At 36.7% G+C, this 17,939-nt stretch overlaps 1 protein-coding gene across 1 annotated transcript in view; it reads right to left on the bottom strand.

The window, feature by feature from the left end:
• Positions 1-5,371, bottom strand: part of PRR5L (proline rich 5 like) — a gene marked incomplete at its 5' end in the record, with an annotated part of 45,493 nt that extends 40,122 nt beyond the window's left edge. Inside the window, 2 exons of the mRNA XM_032213024.1 lie at positions 2,658-2,738; positions 5,199-5,371. Coding sequence (XP_032068915.1) covers positions 2,658-2,738; positions 5,199-5,371 — 254 coding nt within the window. The remainder of the gene's footprint in view (positions 1-2,657; positions 2,739-5,198) is intronic.
• Between the last annotated feature and the right edge of the window lie 12,568 nt (positions 5,372-17,939).

The following is a 17,939-nucleotide window of genomic DNA, read 5'->3' as shown; positions in this document are numbered from 1 at the left end:
CTAGAAATTATGATAAAAGAGGTGTAATTGGTGGTTTTGTTGACAGCTGATTGATCCAATTGAAATTTCTGTCTCTTCTTGTTATACACAAGCAAGCTAGTTATATGCATTTACTTATATACATGGAAGGCAGTTGCATAGCTGGAGAAACAAATGCTGCCTTCACAAAGAACAAAATGAATGTACTGCTGTTAGCAACAACTTTCCTTTCCAAGTCTCTTATTTAAAGTATGCATTAAAGCAGTAAGATTTTTACTCTTAAGCATGAAGGGGGGAGATATGATTTCAGAAACTTATAAAACCATTTGTCAGAGCATGAAGAATTATATCTTACTGAGATGATATAAAAAGCAAACAAAAACCTTTATGAAGGCTTCATTTTTGTTTTCAATGCAAGATCTTATGGCCAAAACTTCATGCTTTAAACAGATGTTTTTAAATCAGTCACATAAATCTCTGCTACTGGAAAAAATGTTAGAGCTGTTTTTAATTAACTCACTGGGCACATACAGTATCAATCAGAAGCATGGAGGATACTGATAACCTTTTGTCGAAACATTTTAGCTTTCTTGGCATTGTCAATGTTTAAACAAGTTCACGGAGTGGAAGGAAGAAAGGCCATGAAGTGTGTGGGGGTTGCGGGGGAGACCATTCTATGTGTTTATCAAATCTGAAGCTATAATCAAAATAATGTTTGTTTCCATTTCCTAGAGAAAATTCTTACCTATTGCCATGCCTTTGTTTTTTTGTTTTTTGGTGCCTTAAAGTCATTGTTGACTCTTGATGACTACTTGGACAAGTCCCTATGGTATTCTTGGCAAGGTTTTCAAAAGTGGTTTGCCATTAGGGCTGAGAGAAAATGAGTGGCTCAAGGTCACCCAGCTGGCTTTGTGCTAAGGCTCAAGATCATCCAGCTGGCTTTGTGTTAAGGCATGAAGAACTCATGGTCTCCTGCTTTCTAATCTGGTGCCTTAACCACTACACCAAACAGGCTCCATCAAGACATGAATGTTTTTTGTGCTCATATATCTGACCAAACCATTCCAATAAATTCATTGCATGATCAGTGCCTGTTTTCATCATTATACAAACTTTTGTGACTTGCAAAGATATTCCCAACTGAACATTGAAATCTGCAATATTCTACGCCTAGTGATCTCTCTGACACGTATTCTTTTTTACCTCCTCTCTTTCATATACACAAATTCAGTACCTAAATATGATTCCATTCAGATTTCGAAGAGCAGACCTACTGCATCCCACTTCCAAAAACACCAAACATCAAAGCAGATGCATCAGTAACACCTCATAGGTTTTTTTAAAAGAAAAAGCAGGGGCATAGAGACAAAAACCTGTCTGAGGAGGAAACCCATAGTTCTTTTCTATGATGCCACTTCTTTAAAGCATCACCTTATAAAGCAGCAGCATTCATGCAGCACCTCAGTCAACTCAACCAACTCAGAGAAAATCAAACAGAATTTTTCTCACCCTCAATTAAATCTTTGCACCACGAAGTGCAAAGTTTACTCATTTCTGACCCCACATATATTATTGCAGAATAATAGTGATAGGGAAAACTCCTCAAACTCTTTGCAAAAATTCAAAAGACAACAATCTCAGCCCTGCTTACATGCAAATGGCTCCATCACATAGCATCATTGCTCTGTCCACTAAAAATATGAAGCACGTGTAACTACCACATTAACAACAACTCAACCAGCCACCAATAAGCCATTCTTACAGGTGATAGTTTCCCCGTCCTGAAGTTCCTTTAATATTATGATGGCAGAATGAAGCTGAAAAGACACCCTTTGTGATAGCCATTTCTTAATTATAATTGTGGCATGTACCGTTTCCTCCAAAATAAGTCAGGGTCTTATTTTCTTTTGACCTCCAAAATAAGTGCTTGGCCTTATTTTCAGGGAGATCTTATTATTTTGAGGCGCAGGAGGCGGTGAGCGTGGTCACCTCACGGCTGCTGCTATGTTGCAATATTTTTGGGGAGGGCTTATTTTGGGGGGAAGGTGCATGCACTCAAAAGCCCAATTGAGCTTATTATCTGGGGAGCTCTTATTTTTGGGGAAATGGTAAAGTATAGCCCAGGGATGGAGAATGGCATGCTTGACAGCCCACACAACCCAGACAAGGACCGCTCTCCTTGTGGAAAGCACACCCAGGATCAGCGTCCAACGCAACCAGATTGGCCCTGGGGTTGCACAGGGCCTCCCAAGAAGCAGGAGCAGTGCCAGCCACTGCACAGCTCTCCCCCAGCATTCTCTCTTCACCCTGTGAGGCGATGATGCTGAGAGCCCTGAGATGTAAATAATTTTCTGGAAGAGGAACCGGGCCAAATTCTGATCTCAACCATCCATTACTGCCACTGCTACTGCAAGAAATCCCCTGGTAATAAGAGGAAGAAGGACCTAATTCCATTCTCCTGCTTCCCATGTAAAATCATTGATATATGACCTTTTTTTCTGTTGTGAATTTCTGCACTGCTGTAGCATCATAAAAAGTCCATAGTTCAGTCTCCTTTCCTGTGCCATTAAAAGAAGCATATTGGGAATCCCAGTTACTGCCACAGCACAAAGCTCTTGGCGTTACTTTTGCCCTGACCTGGGAAGGCTGTTGAATCAAGTTCAGTTAAATCCACATACCTGACATTTTCGTTGAGGATGTAGAGTTCATTGTTTTGCAAGCCTCCCCCTTTGAAGACATTGATCACTGCTGTTTGAACGCTGCCAAACAGAAGGAGAAGGTTAGGGGAGTCATAAATAATGAATGTCATTGCCTGATTTACACAAAGCAATGAAACTGCAGTCAAAAACCGTGTAAATATATCGGAGAGTAGAGAAGGAGATTAATTGCCCTTAAATGACTTCTGCATTCCACTCCCCATGGAATCATTAGGCTCCTTTGCCCACGGCTGTGGAGAGAAATATAATTATACAGATATCTAGAGACTAATACAGGCAGGTGCTAGCCAAAATTAAGTGCACCGCTGTTTCCTTCTGCCCTTATGCAGCTCTTATTTAGAGCACTGGCATGACTATTGCATCATCTTCTTTGGAAACAAAAAGCAACTCTGGAAATTTTGGCCATTGAGTATTCTGACTTTTTCAGGCATACACAAAGGCCAGTGATTAAACAGAGTTTGCTTCATTGCAAACCACAAAAGAATACTTTCTTATAAAAGAAAGGAAGAAGAACCAAAGTGTTGTGCATGTTTCACAAGATGCAAAAACTTATCTCTGTAGGACTGCATGGCCAAATTACTGTGGAACAGTCTCTGAATTAACCCAGCCTCCCCCCCACCCATAAAACATGAAAAAATGTTTGCCGATAACAGAATTCAAGAAAATAAGGACATTTTTACTAGTTCCTTCATAATACAGTTATATATAAATATATTAGTACAAACTATCCACTTTCAAGCCAATCACAGTTCTCAGCTAGCACCATGTGGACTTGAGAGGGAGACAAAAGTAGAATCAATCATTGCTGTCTGCAACAATTTGTAAATGCTCTCTGCACCATTAACTGCAGGCATTTAAATAGGGCTGTGCTTCTAGTTACTGATCTCGTGATAATTCACAGAGGTAGTCCTCAATTTACGGTAGTTTAATAACTGCATTTATGATGGCTTAGAAAATGGTCATGCTGTCCCCCTTGCCTGCAGTCACATGATTGCATTTCAGGCTTTTGGTAAAAAATTTGCATTTGCAAACATATGTCAATTGCCTTGTCGTCATGTGATTGCCATTTGCAATTTTCTCTGTTGGCTTCCCCAGAAAGTCAATGGGAAAGCCAGCAGGGAAGGGCATGCAGAGGTGGTGGTGGTGGAGCATTTTAGGTTCATTCCCCGAATGCACCAAGGAATTTCCCCTTCCCTCTATACAGCAATGGAAAATCCATGCATGCACTGAAGGAACAAATCTCGTATCTGACAAAAAAAAAAAAAAGCCAGCAAATGCCTTTGTTCTCACAATCATTTGGAAGGCCCCTTCTCCAAACTAGGGGTTTTGGAGAAGGAGCCTTCTGAACCACCTCAAGAATGGGGACCACTTGCAGGATGGAGCAAGTGGCCTCAGCAACTGCAGAATGCAAAAGTAAATAGACCTGGGCATGGTGGGGTAGCGAGAGGGTCTGGGTTTCCCTGTGTAATGGGAGGCCCAGACCTTTTCCCCAGCATTCTACTTAACAGCCTGCAAAGGTGCTTAACACTCACAACTGGAAGAGCTGGGACTGCAGTCATTGAATGAAATGACATCTTGCTTAATTACCATTTTATTTAATGATTAAGATTCTGGGACCAGTTGTGGCCATAAGTGGAGGGCTACTAGTACAGCATAGAGTCACAGTTTGATACTATGAGAAATGCCCTTGAGGGAGCTCACTTTTTTTCTCTCTAAACCACTACACTGGTAACCATTCATCTGAATCAACAAACTATGGTTGGAACTTTTTCTTCTTAGCATAATTTTATAAAATAACTTAAAATAACTTTAAATAATAACTTGACAAGTTAACCAAGCAATAAAAGTAGAATTAACTGTAGCCATAAAATCATTTTCAATACATACGCCAAGACATTTTTTGTAACCACACTTTAAAATCACCCAAACACACCTACACAGAAATCTCTCTGGTGTGAAAAAATCCCTGCCAGGATATTGTCAAGTTCTCACAACATGTTATCTCACAAAACCAGACAGATAACTCAAGTTTATTCACTCATCCTCTTGAGGCATTCTGGAGAAGTTTAAACCAGATTTGATCCAAAATCTTTTCCTTTGCACACCAAAGAGGAAAAATGATCTCCTCCCAGAATATACATACAATTAGTGAGAAATCCAAAGAATTGCACAGATAGTTTTTGAATTCAAACACACAGAGAAATCCAGTAATGCCCGAAGAAGAGCATTATAAGGCACAAGAGAGCTCTGAAATATTTTGGGTACAAGAGGAAAAATGTTTTATTGAGTGCACGCATCCTCCCTGTGGACAATTCCTTATACTAAATGCATCTTTTCTCAAGATATGCTGTGGCTATAATGTACAACCACATCATCCCTGAAAGACACCTCACTGCTTTATGGAATTACCATGCGAGAGACCTTGCACACTCTGAAGCAACTTTTTACCCTCTAAATCCAAGTCTCAAGGCATCAAATATATATTCACAGGATGCTTCTCACCTGTTCCAGGCAGAGTTTGATCTGAACTGTAGAGATTGCCGAGCTGCCAAGAATCGTGGCAAATCGCTCAGCACTGGGGAGCTCATGAAACGTGGCCGAGGCTTTCGGAACGAGCCCATCTTCTGAAATTGGAAATCAAAAACTCGAGCTATGATGGAGTCGATGTCATCCGTTTAGACGGAAGGGGATGAGGAAATGGATTTGCATGAGGATATTGAGGTTAACTGGCAGGGAAGATACTTCTGTTTCCTCAGAAATCAGAATTCAACCTGTCAAAAAGTGGAAACAACAAAGAAAAATTGAGGCTTGAACATGCTTTATAAACTATACTACTGTATATGACAGACTGGTCGTAGCACCTCTATTCTGAGATGGTTAACTCATTGTAATAAAAAAAACCTCTTTCATTTTAAGTTCATCCTTAAGAGACATTCTGGTTTTTTAATGTTAACATGCCAGTATTTAGAATCTTTTGGAAAAAAACAAAAAGAAGATTGGCTTAAAAACCCATGTTTGTAATAAATGTATAGAAATCAGGACACATAAAAAAGAAAACAGTAAGGAAGAGGAATGTGCTATCTATCTATCCATTCCCCCCTTTCTCTATCTCTATCTTTCTCTATATCTACCCAGCTTCCTATCATCTTTTTCTATCTACCTACTATCTATCTATCTATCTATCTATCTATCTATCTATCTATCTATCTATCTATCTATCTATCTATCTATCTATCATCTATGTAATCTATCTATCTAAGGAACAAGTCATGCCATTATTTTGTTCAGAAGGTTTTACCCACACTGAATGTAGTAACCTCTTAAGGATTTTTAACATTGCAACATGCCTAACTCAAGTACAGCAGGAACACTGTCCCACTTATGCACTAACAACAACACCAGGCCTGTTAGGAAGGATCCCCCATTACCCAGAGCCGAGGTGGCGCAGTGGTTAAATGCAGCACTGCAGGCTACTTCAGCTGACTGCAGTTCTGCAGTTCGGCTGTTCAAATCTCACCAACTCAGAGTTGACTCAGCCTTCCATCCTTCCGAGGTGGGTAAAATGAGGACCTGGATTGTTGTTGGGGGCAATATGCTGACTCTGTAAACCGCTTAGAGAGCGCTGAAAGCCCTATGAAGCGGTATACAAGTCTAACTGCTATTGCTATTGCTATTTAAAGGAGCACTGAAAAAAGCAGGCCCAGGCCTTTTGTTAAAACTCCTCTAGATCTAATGGAGAATTGCTGAAAATAGTCAAAGGCTCGGAGCTTTACTCTAAAGCAATGTTGCAATCTATTTCTTGTGAAATCATTACATACCAATGAGTAAGGCTGAGGTTGGTAATACTATACCAAGCTTTTGGATCATTACCAGTGGAAATTTCCTTTACAGTTTAGACAATGCCACTCCCACTTGCTAGGACTGTCACGATGCCAAAGGGGATTTGGGTTGCCCAAACTGGTTTTGTTTTGACTTTAAATGTAGTTCTCAGGTCAAAGCTAGACAATGGGAATTTTAGATTTATACATTTTCTTTAATCATCAGTGGTAGGCAGGGACTTAGAAAATTGCCTGTGCTTTTCTTATAAAACAGTATAGTATATTAACGATCATGAGCTGAAATTTCTGATTCACATCTTAAGCTTATAAGAAGCTTGTTTCGACCACAGTTTCTATCAACTAACCTCACCTTGCTATATATGGATAATACTGTATATTACTTCAAAATCATGATAATCAAGCATAATAATAATGAGTACAACTGGAAGGTTTTACATTTCTATAGAATTTTCATCTTGACAAACATGCAATTTATATTCCAGAATCAGGATGAGAGTAAGTGCAAATGAGAGAGACTTTAGTGGATCATGATCAACCCAAAATCCATTCCTTCTTCTAAATATGACTAAGCTTGAGTCTAACCCAAGACTGTCAATGTTTGTTTATTCATATCAGAAGCATCAAGATTAATATGAGACATAGTATATGATATAAAACTTAATATATAAAATGCAAGATTAAAGTATGTGCAAATTAAACAGATCTTGCCCAGAAACTAGCAACATTAATTGCATTATGTTGTGTTGCTCTGAGGTCCTCAAGTGTACACTGATCAGGACATAAAGAGTAGGTATAAATATATGTTGTTGTCTGCATGTCACCACAATCATAAACGGAAAAAGCTAACAGAAAGTCCCGTTTGTTCAGAGTGTTTTTGGGTTTGTTGTACCAATGCACAGTTTGTTCAATGATTTCTGAACTTCCCAGCTTTCTTCAGTCTTTACAAAAGACTGTAAATTAAAATATTAGTGATATTAAAATAGGTTAAATTTCTATTTTATTTTATTGGGATATTTTATATGGTTGCCTATTCACTCACAGTGACTCTAGGTGGCTTACAGATAATTTTAAAAATGTAGAAAAACTAAAATAAAAAAAGGAAAAATAACAAAATAATAATAAAATAAAAACCCACCCCACCCCTTAACAACACATATTGAAATCAACCATTTAATGAGTTCCATCCCAGTCTGGCTTCCCCACACCTGCTGGCAAAACCACATCTTCAGAGCCTTCTGAAAGAGTGCTGGAGTGGGGACCAGTATAATTTCTAGAGGGATGATGTTCCAGGAGGAGGGAGCCACTATGGAGAAGGCCCTTCTTCTGGGTCCCGCCATATGTATCTTCTTAAGGGATGGGACCTGCAACATTCCATGCCTCAGTACTCTAGTGGGGTCGAGTGGTTGTGACCAGCCAGAGATGGTCCCTCAAATAACTTAAGGTTTATACTACCATAGATAAATTCCTTTTTTAAAATATCTCATAGATTTTTCTTCTCTAGAAAAACAGCAAATATTCTTAAAACAAAGAGGCTAATCCAATAAAGTGTTGGCTCTAATCTGCTTAAATTCTCTTCAATAAATTCTACTTTCATTGGGTAGAAAATGTCCTTCCCTTAGATAGCCAACTTCATCCTGAGCACGTAAACACATAACTGTATAGCATGTTTAGTACTATAAAAGTAAATAATTAACAAAGAAAAAGGTGCAAGTGTTCCTATAGACTTGTTAAATTACAACTGAAATTTGAAATGAACTCAACAATATCTATTCTAAAGGCGAGGCATCAAAGTCTTGGGTTAATTCAGGGATAGGCATTCAACTCTCAAATCTATTTTATGATCTCACCAGATCCCTTTCACACATGGTTTCCCACAATTTATGGAAATTAATTCATGATCAATTAGCAATGATAACTTAACTTACAGATTTTTATTTTAAAAATAAATCCCTATATTCACTCTCTATCAAATAGAAAAAAATACAAAAACACACAATTTTGGTTACATCTATACGAGTAACACAAGTTTGCTCAACTATGAATCTCACCATTGTATAAAAAAATATTAAATGCCACCCCAGCCTCCTTTAATTAAACAGCAATATAGAAGTTGACTGGTCAATTGCAATCAAATTCTCCCTCAGCACGCCAGCTCGGGAAAAAATCTCCCCCGATGCTAGGGTTTTCTTTTCCCTATAACTAAGCACCGCAGAAAGAAAAAAGTTAAGCTTATTTATATGTCATAAAATTATCTTTTACTATATGTAAAAACAAAATATAAAGATCCTTTAGTACATTCTTTCCAAACTTATATGTATCAGTTGTAACAATTCCCACAATTTTTGCTTACAGATAATCTTCAACTTCTGACTACAAGTTATGCCCAAAATTTCTGTTGATAAGCCAGATAGTTGTTAAGTGAATTTTGTCCCGTTTTACATACTTTCTTGCCACACTTGTTAAATAAATCACTACAGTAGTTAAATTAGTAACATGGTTGTTAACTGAACCTGGCTTTCCCATTGACTGCTTGCTGGAAGGTGGCAAAAAGTGATCATATGATCCCATCATATGATCGCATCATGATACTGCAACCATCATAAATACGAATAAGTTACCAAGCAATTAAATTTTATCACGTGACCATGGGGATGCTGCAACAGTGGTAAGTGTGAACAGTGGTCCTATATCACTTTTTCAGTGCCACTATAACTTTGAATGGTCACTAAATGAACTGTTGTAAGTCGAGGAATACCTATATAATAGAGTAGAATGGTATAAAACAAAGACAAAGAAGAAGAGAAAAAGATGAAGATGGATTTAGAGATGGGCAAAATCATCACCCATCTTATAGGTTTCTTACCTAAACTTACGTCACATTCGTATTCACTCCCTCTCAGGCTTTGATTGCCTGTTTGTTTTCCTAGAGAAATGTGAATGAAGACCCAGAGAAGCACTATTTATTTCAGCTTCTTGAAACAGCAACTGCCCAAGTAAGGTTTTCATAGGAAGTCTGGAAAACCAAGTTCAGCCTTCAGGTCATAGGTTTCCCCATCTCTACTACAAATCATTGTGCAAAAGTATTGATGTTCAAAACAAGAACATTCCAAATCACTCACAAACCTTTGTTATCCTGAATGCAAGGGAAATACAACTAGAAGGTTGAACTAAGTTCAGAAGAACTGGATAGATGATGAAATTCTTATTTCTCACCTAGAATGATAGAATTATAGATCACATGGTTTCCTGGATGGAAGGCTTTGATTTGGGGTGGACAGACTGATAGTGTTTTTGATGTTTTTCATTAATATAGTTCCTGTTACAGGAAGGCTTATCTTTTTTCAGTAATATGCACATAGCACTAATCAAGACTTTTGTATTATTATTATCAATTATGATCTTTGTAAGTTTTAGGCACTTTTGCTGTTGTAGATCTTCCTTAAGTGAAAACAATAGTATTAAAAATATTTTGCATAGTACTCTACTTCTTTTATATTTTACAGAGAAATGGGGAACAGTAAATAATATATGCATTTTATAATAATAATTAACCCATCAGTGATTATTCTGTTTGCCCAAAATCATTGAAGTTACTAAATTTTAGTATCCACCTTGTACCTATAGGTTACAAAGAAGATAATTGGTTTCATGTTCTAAGTGTTTGTGTTTCGTTGGCGGTTTTTTAATTAAAAGGCATGGAATAAATTATTTATTAAAAGGCATGAAAATAACTTCTATTTCATTTCTTTCTTCCCTATTTAAAAGTGAGTAAACATTTTCATGAGCCTTAGGCCTATTGTGCCTAATGAATAAGTCAATCTTAGCACTATATTATATAAAAAAGCTTCAGAAGCAAAACATATAGTTTACATCTGATCATCAGTAAATCAGAAAACAAATTGTCAAATAACATACTTTTCACTGCTATTTTTCAGATAGCCCACATCCTTACATTTGGAACAGGTATAAACAAGTAACTGAAAATGACATTTTTACTTAAGCCAAACAGCTGGTTTCATTGCAAGCTTTGGAATAATTTGTCCAAGTCTAGAAATTACACTTTCTTCTCCTTAAAGAACATCTTGTTTACATGTCATTACAACAATAAAACAATAACTAGTTTATTCAGTAAACAATGTTAAATCAGACTGACCGTAAAAGTAATTTACAAAGATAAAATAAAACATATATTTTATTACAGCTAACCATATGTATGTAGAATATGCTGCCTAACAGTGCAGTTATCTCCAAGGTAAGGAAACCCAAAGGGGTAGAATTATAAAATGAAAACTAAATTGAAGATTAGAGGCAGAACTAAATCAAATTTCACAGAGCTTTACAACATTTGCTGCAGAGAAAAGGAATTTCCCAAGGCTAGACCAGATGCTGAGAAAGGAAAGCAATCTCTTTTTTTCTGACACATAGTTTCCTATCTAATCCTGATAAGAAATTCTCCTTCTCTTAACAAATTACCAAGACTTTATTACCTACATTTCAAATTTAGAACAGTGTCACTGTGCTAGTTAATCTCAGATGTAATCTGGATAAAGACACAGAGAAACTGCCCTGTGAGAGCTGATCACTAGCTGGGAGCTGAGAGAAGTTACAACCTATCAACAGAGATATAGAGATACAGGGATCATAGCAACCAAAGAAATATTAGCAAATTTGTTTTCCAGTATCATCTCAAAATATACCAGTGGAACATGTTTGCAATATTGCAGTATATTTTGGTATGATGAATAGGGGGAGTAAAGTCATACGTCTCATTTCTAATTTAAAGGTTTTGGCCATTCTTAGTGGAAAGCAGAGTCATGTTTCAAATGTTGCTCTAATATATAAACTTTTAGCATCTTTAATAAAGCTAAGTATTTGCCATTTCAGAAGTTTACAACACTAAACTGATCTTTTCTGGAATCCCCCCCCCCCCCCAAACAATGCAGTCAGGGTCGATCAGTCCTTGGATGAGACCAGAGGTCGTATTAAGCAGATTCTGACCAGTTCTAGAAAACCAGTAGCGGAAATTTTGAGTAGTTTGGAGAACCAGTAAATACCACCTCTGACTGACCCCGCCCCATCTATTCTCCGCTTCTTGAGTTCCAGCTGATCGGGAGGGAATGGGGATTTTGAAGTAACCTTCCCCTTCCACACCCACCAAGCCTCGCCCACCAAGCCATACCATGCTCACCAAGCCACGCCCACATAACCGGTAGTTAAAAAAAATTGAATCCCACCACTGGATGAGACACATCTAGGAAAACTCAGGGCTGTAAATAAGGGTGGGAAGTTTTAAAAAATCCTAAAAAGGCAATGAAGCACTTCCATCCATGAAGTGTTTTTATCCTTTAAAAATACCATAGATGAAATCCTTTAGTAGAAGGATGGTTTTGTAATATGGATGACCAGTGGTGTCCATAGGACCTCAAGGTTTCCTCAGAAAGATACAAGAGTTGCAACATCACACTGCACGCTACACCCTTTTCAGGCATGCATGCATGCATGCAAGTAACAACATATTTAGGAAAGTAGTGGGCATACATTGCAACATTGCTTTTGTCAGTATGCCTGGAAATTCCTTTGGTACTGACTAAAAATGCTAGGGGTGTCAAACTGGCAGCACTTGGGCCAGATGCGTCACACTCAGGCCACGCCTACCCCAGCTCCGCAAATGGGGAAAATGTCACGAAACATCACGTAATAGCAATGTGACGTGGCAAGTTTGACACCCACGTGATAGAACAACTTTGCAAATAAAGGCTTGAGAAGTATTAGCCTACAAATAATTCTAGAAAAATATCATCCTGAATATTTTATTGTTATGCCAGGACCTTATTATTTTTATCAAGATTTCATTCATTCAGGGCTAAAAAGCTAAGGAATTAATCCCTATTATGCCAATTTAATTTACTTATGAGAGGCTGAGTAAATCCTTTTCTCATTTTTAAGCACTTTTCTTTTAATCTTCTGGACACCTGCTCTTGATTTTTAACCAACTAGGAGATTATTTCACTTTTCTTCTATCTGTGGATTGTCCTTCTGCTGAATAATATTCAAAAAGGTTTGAAAGATATTAGATGTCATTTAAATGTGTGTGTGTGTGTGTGTGTGTAATCAACACTGTAGGTTGTAAAACTTTAAGATTCTTATCCATTTAGCAGTCAAGAAGCTACAACCTCTGCTGCTTGCTGCCTTTTGAAATCTAGTCCATCTTTTATTGTTTATATGATTACAAAAATTGTTTATAGGTACAGATGATAATTTCTAATCTCCTGTTATATGTTGCTAAACACATAAATTAAAACAAATATGTACTTTTTCATGTGAGTTCATGGAGCAAATATGATAAGATTTAAACATTTATTGTCAGTCATTGCTCATCAGCCCTTCTAGGTAAGCCTGATAAGAAATATGACCAAGCGAGCTAAGTCTACTTGATTATAAGGCTACATTAACAGAAAGTTGCAATCTGAAAGAATCCTGCCACCCCTTAACAGACTGATCAATTAATGCAAGCCCTTCCTAAATTTCTGTCTCCATTAAGAACAGGAGTCTCTTTCCTCTGGTCTGATTGTTTCCCAGGCAACATATTTTCTCCTTATCCCTCATGGTCATTCCCACATACCATTAAACTTCTATACATCACTATGTACATGAAGTCATTTCCATCTGTTCCAAGAATAATGTGCATATTGCCAAGCTTTGTTTTTATTTTCTTGTCCTGCGCAAGGATATTTCTGGTCAAATTCTCTAGTTACAAAAAAGGAAAGCAAAAGAGCAAAGAGATCTGTTTGAGCATTACACGTACCCACAGAATTCTGGAAAAGACTCATAATGACTGTACTAAAGTTTACATAGAATTAAAAAATGAACTAGCTTATTTTGTAGATGACCCCTACTTGAGAAATACATAGAATGATGTGCTTTTGAAATGAGAAAACTGGTCCATGTCAAATCATTTAATACTTTCTTTACAATGCTATAGAAATGTCTTGTCTTGTCTTCATCTTTTAATTTTCCATCAATCTAATTTGCAGCTTTTACTTTTACCAAATATCAACCAGACCTGACCCTACTCAACTGTGAAGTCCATAAAAGGTTGCCTTGTTTTTTATTAAAGGATTCATAATATATGACACCACCTGAGGAGTACATTTATATAAAGACAGATATGTTAAACCATTTTGGAACTGATTTTATGAAATGATATAGTAGAGATTTTGATGCATCTAAACCATTTGCATTAACCTTTGCCTTGTGACACAGAATATTCTACAAACAAGATTCTCTTCAACTTCCACAACAAAAATGCAATAGTATATTATATAATTAATGATGTACAGATCACCTGAACTACCAAATGCCAAACTTCCTTTAAAATTGGATCCTGGTTCAGCATTGCATTCTGTCTTCACTGGATATGGGCAGTGCATAAATGGCAAGGGCAGAAGAAGGAGGAGGAGGAGGAGGAGGAGGAGGAGGAGGAGGAGGAGGAGGAGGAGGAGGAGGAGGAGAATAATAATAATTATTATTTCTGGAATCAGCAGGTATCTTCACCAGGCCAGCAGACTTTATTTAATCCAATTTTGAGGCCACTTGACTCGATAACCAAGAGTGGCTTAAAAATTCAATCACTCATTTATTCACTCAACCTGTATACCATCCATTTCACAAAAGGCAACTCTAGGCAGCATACAGACATTGAATAAAATGCACTATAAAACATTAAAACAGTAAGTAAAAATCTTAAATTAAAAAAAATTAATTAAAATAAAACTAAACAGGAGAGAGGGGGAGCAAAATATGGACAAAAGGATGGAGTACTATGTACTTCATTAAACCCTTCAAAGTGCCACGGCCCCATTGGGACCAGAAGCTAATTGGAACAGCCATGACTTCAAGGCATTTTGGAAGGCCAAAAGAGTTGATGCAGATCTGACCTTGAGAGCAAGATATTTCACAGAACAGGAGCCATAGCAAAAGGCAAAGGCTCTTCTTCTGGATCACGTCCAAAAAAGTAAGAGAAAGCAACCAACAGAATGTTAAACCAGATTAAACTGCATTAAACCAAACCAGGGTCCACAGTCATCCCATCCCATGTCTTGAGACAACCACTAGATTTTTAACAATGTTCAAATATTATAAGGCAGGGGGCTGCACAGACCTTTGAAGTCCCAACACCATCTCCATCCTACATAAAGTTTGTTTGCACTCATCCAAGCCACCATTACCAGCCTCTTTGGACTAGAAAAAAACTAAATATCTCATAGAAGAGGTGGGTTCCTACCAGTTCGCACCTATTCGGTAGAACCAGTTTGTCAAATCTACCGAACCGGTTAGAAGAGTTTCCACCAGTGGACCCGGAAAGCAGGCCACACCTACAGAAGAGGTTCCAAAAAATTTTGAAACCCACCACTGTCTCATAGACAAATTAGTAATTAAAAGTATCTATTCTGGAGTAATATTTTAATCTTTAATCCCTATTACCATTTGTAGTACCAAAAGTCACCAAATAATATTTTTTGTTGTTGTTCATCTCGATCCCACTACCAGTCACAAGATGTTCTGGAATTTAAGGAGACTTAATGAAATAGATTACACACACTGCCTAAATAATAATATCCAAAGTTGTTCTGTGCAGCAGAAGTGCAGCTTTTAATAGGTCATGTAAAGATATATTTAGTCATAATCTTCAGCTATAGTAAGTATATTAAAAAATAAAGATTAACTTAAATTTCAGTTGATTTATACATTCCATATTTATAAAGGATGATTAAGCTTTTTAAGTACAGGCTGATTTCGGAAGTGCAGAAAACATAGATGTTTGTTATAATCTATCCCATGATATTTTTCAAGTGCTCTACAATCCACTATTGCATTCTTTAAGCAACAGTCTATTTGCTTAGTAATAATATTCTCTAGCCAGCCACCAAATGTACCAGTAAGTGTAATTTCTACCAATCTAACTATTTTATCCCAAGATATGTAAACAGGGCGAGGTTTACAGAGCACACAAAATTGATTTGGCTTAACCACTGCTTATACATCAGGTTCACTCACTATTTAGCATTGAGAGCACCCATGCAATTTTAGATTAATAACTACAGCTAAATCCTGTCTTATTGCATAGTACAAATGAACCTTGCTAAATAACAATTTGTAATATGACATACATTAGAGGAACAATCACTAATACAGCTCTATCACTCTATTTTTTCCTAATTTTTCAAGCAGACTTTTCTTCAAACCATGTCTGAATTGTCTTTCTTCTTAGCATGTTTCTCTTTTTTTAACATTTTCTTAAATCTTTAGCATTTTAATATTATATTCTTAAGTAAACAGGATGCAGTGGTAAATTGTAGGGTTCTAATACAAGCACTCAAAACACAACATTAAGCATTGTTATACCCAACAGAAAATGCTTCCCAAAATTGTTTCCTCCAATTTGCTGTTTTCTATGTGTGCTGAGCTACCATCATCTCTCATTGCTCATGCCTTTAAATGTAACTTGGATAACTGCAACTAATTTAAAAAAAGCAGCTGCTAAAGTTGTCACTCAGGATTCCCACATCAATTACTTTATCTGGAGTAGCCAAAAGCTGCATATTTTTTTAATGTTTAGTATCTTTACTTTTCTTAACCAGCAATCTTTAATTTTACAAGAAAATAAAATTAAAAATACAAACTGAAGATACAAAAAAATCTTACGTTTTATATTTATCAGTATAAAGTCAGTGGTTTACCAATGAATTAAATACTATAAGCAAAATAAGCTTATTGTGAGAGGCCACCATAATGACACATATTGCTGCATCCTTTGATTAGAAAATATTGCCTTTTCCAAAACAGATAAATCACACATTTCCAACAAACATTCTGGAATAATATCACTTTTCCAATTTAATACAATTTAATACAATAACTGCTACAATTACAATTCCTTATAAAAAAGCCAAATTCCAAAGTTTTGATATAAAATTCAACATTACATTCACATTTGTAACATTTAAAAGATTTTGCCATAAATCTACAAATCTACATTAATACACAATCCCAAAAAGTTATTAAATGATCACATGACCATATAATGTGATTAATGAGTCTTCAGTTTTTTTATACTGTCAATATTTTAAAAATCTGATGTCTACTCTTTCAAATATATTATTTGGGGAGTCCAATATAATCTAAATATGATTTTTGATTTATTAACTTCAGTAATAAACCCTAATTTCAATGCATCTAGAAGGCATCCATGTGGGAAAGGCTGCCCTGGAGCCTATACTTACAATAATTGCCTAAATAATTATCATATTCAAAACTATAAAGCAAGATATATTACCTCTTAATAGCTTAGTTATTAATCCACATTGTAATTATGGTATCTCCTATCCTGCAAAACATATTCTATGTACTGCTTTATGTAAACATCCCACTGAGTTCAATGTGTCTCATTCTGGAAAAGTAGATACAAGATTGCAACCTCCACTTCAAAGGGAAAATTCAAACCTGTAACTTTATTTTGAAAATATTTACTGCTGCTAAAATAACCTAATTTTTTAAAGACAAGTTGAATGTTAAAAAGTTCTTTCATCTGCATATTAAGTTAGAAACTTTTTTTAAAGAGTCAGTCACACAAAAATGCCCCAAATCAAGATATTCTCAACACTCACCTTTACAGTAATAGGAATGCTGCTCCCTTATTTCATGGTATACTGAAAGCAAACCTCTGCCCTTTAAGGAATCTGAGCCAATTGTGGCAAGACACTCAGCTGCAAGAGGGAAGGAGGAAGCTCCTCCCACTTCAGTAACCCACCAGAAGCAGGATGCCTGCTAGCAGCCACAAAGAGAATAACATTTCAATTGGCTGGACATCCAAACAGGAGAATGGTACAAGGCACCCATAAACTTAGCATTCTGTAACCCTGGATAGGTTTATGATATTCAAGAAATAAATTATATCAACAGAAAAGGATGTTGTATTGGAAAGGGCAAAAGCCAAACTCAACAATCACTGTTTGAATGCAAATGTGTTTCTTTCCTCCCATAGGTGAGGCAACCAGGCAACAGGTAACGTTTTTTCCATCACATCTTTGTATAGCAAGGAGTTTCAGCTGTTCAAGTGTATAAAAGGTGTACTCAAAGATAACTAAAGAAACCTGGTCTTTATTGCTGCTAATCAGGGCATTCTATTAGCAAGTTCATAGAGTGGAAGGCTCTTGAGGTCATCTAATCCAACCCCCTTCTCAAGCAGGAGACCCTATACCCTTTCAAATAAATGGCGGTCCAATCTCTTCTTTAAAACCTCCAGTGATGAACCACTCACACCTTCTGAAGGCAAGCAGTTCCACTGGTTTAATTGTTCTGTCAGGAAGTTTCTCCTTAGATCTGAGTTGCTTCTCTTCTTGAT

This window comes from Thamnophis elegans, chromosome 1, assembly GCF_009769535.1.
Source record: "Thamnophis elegans isolate rThaEle1 chromosome 1, rThaEle1.pri, whole genome shotgun sequence".
Lineage (NCBI taxonomy): Eukaryota > Metazoa > Chordata > Lepidosauria > Squamata > Colubridae > Thamnophis > Thamnophis elegans.
Note: the sequence above shows the minus strand (reverse complement) of the source record. Positions and strands in the feature narration are given on the sequence as shown.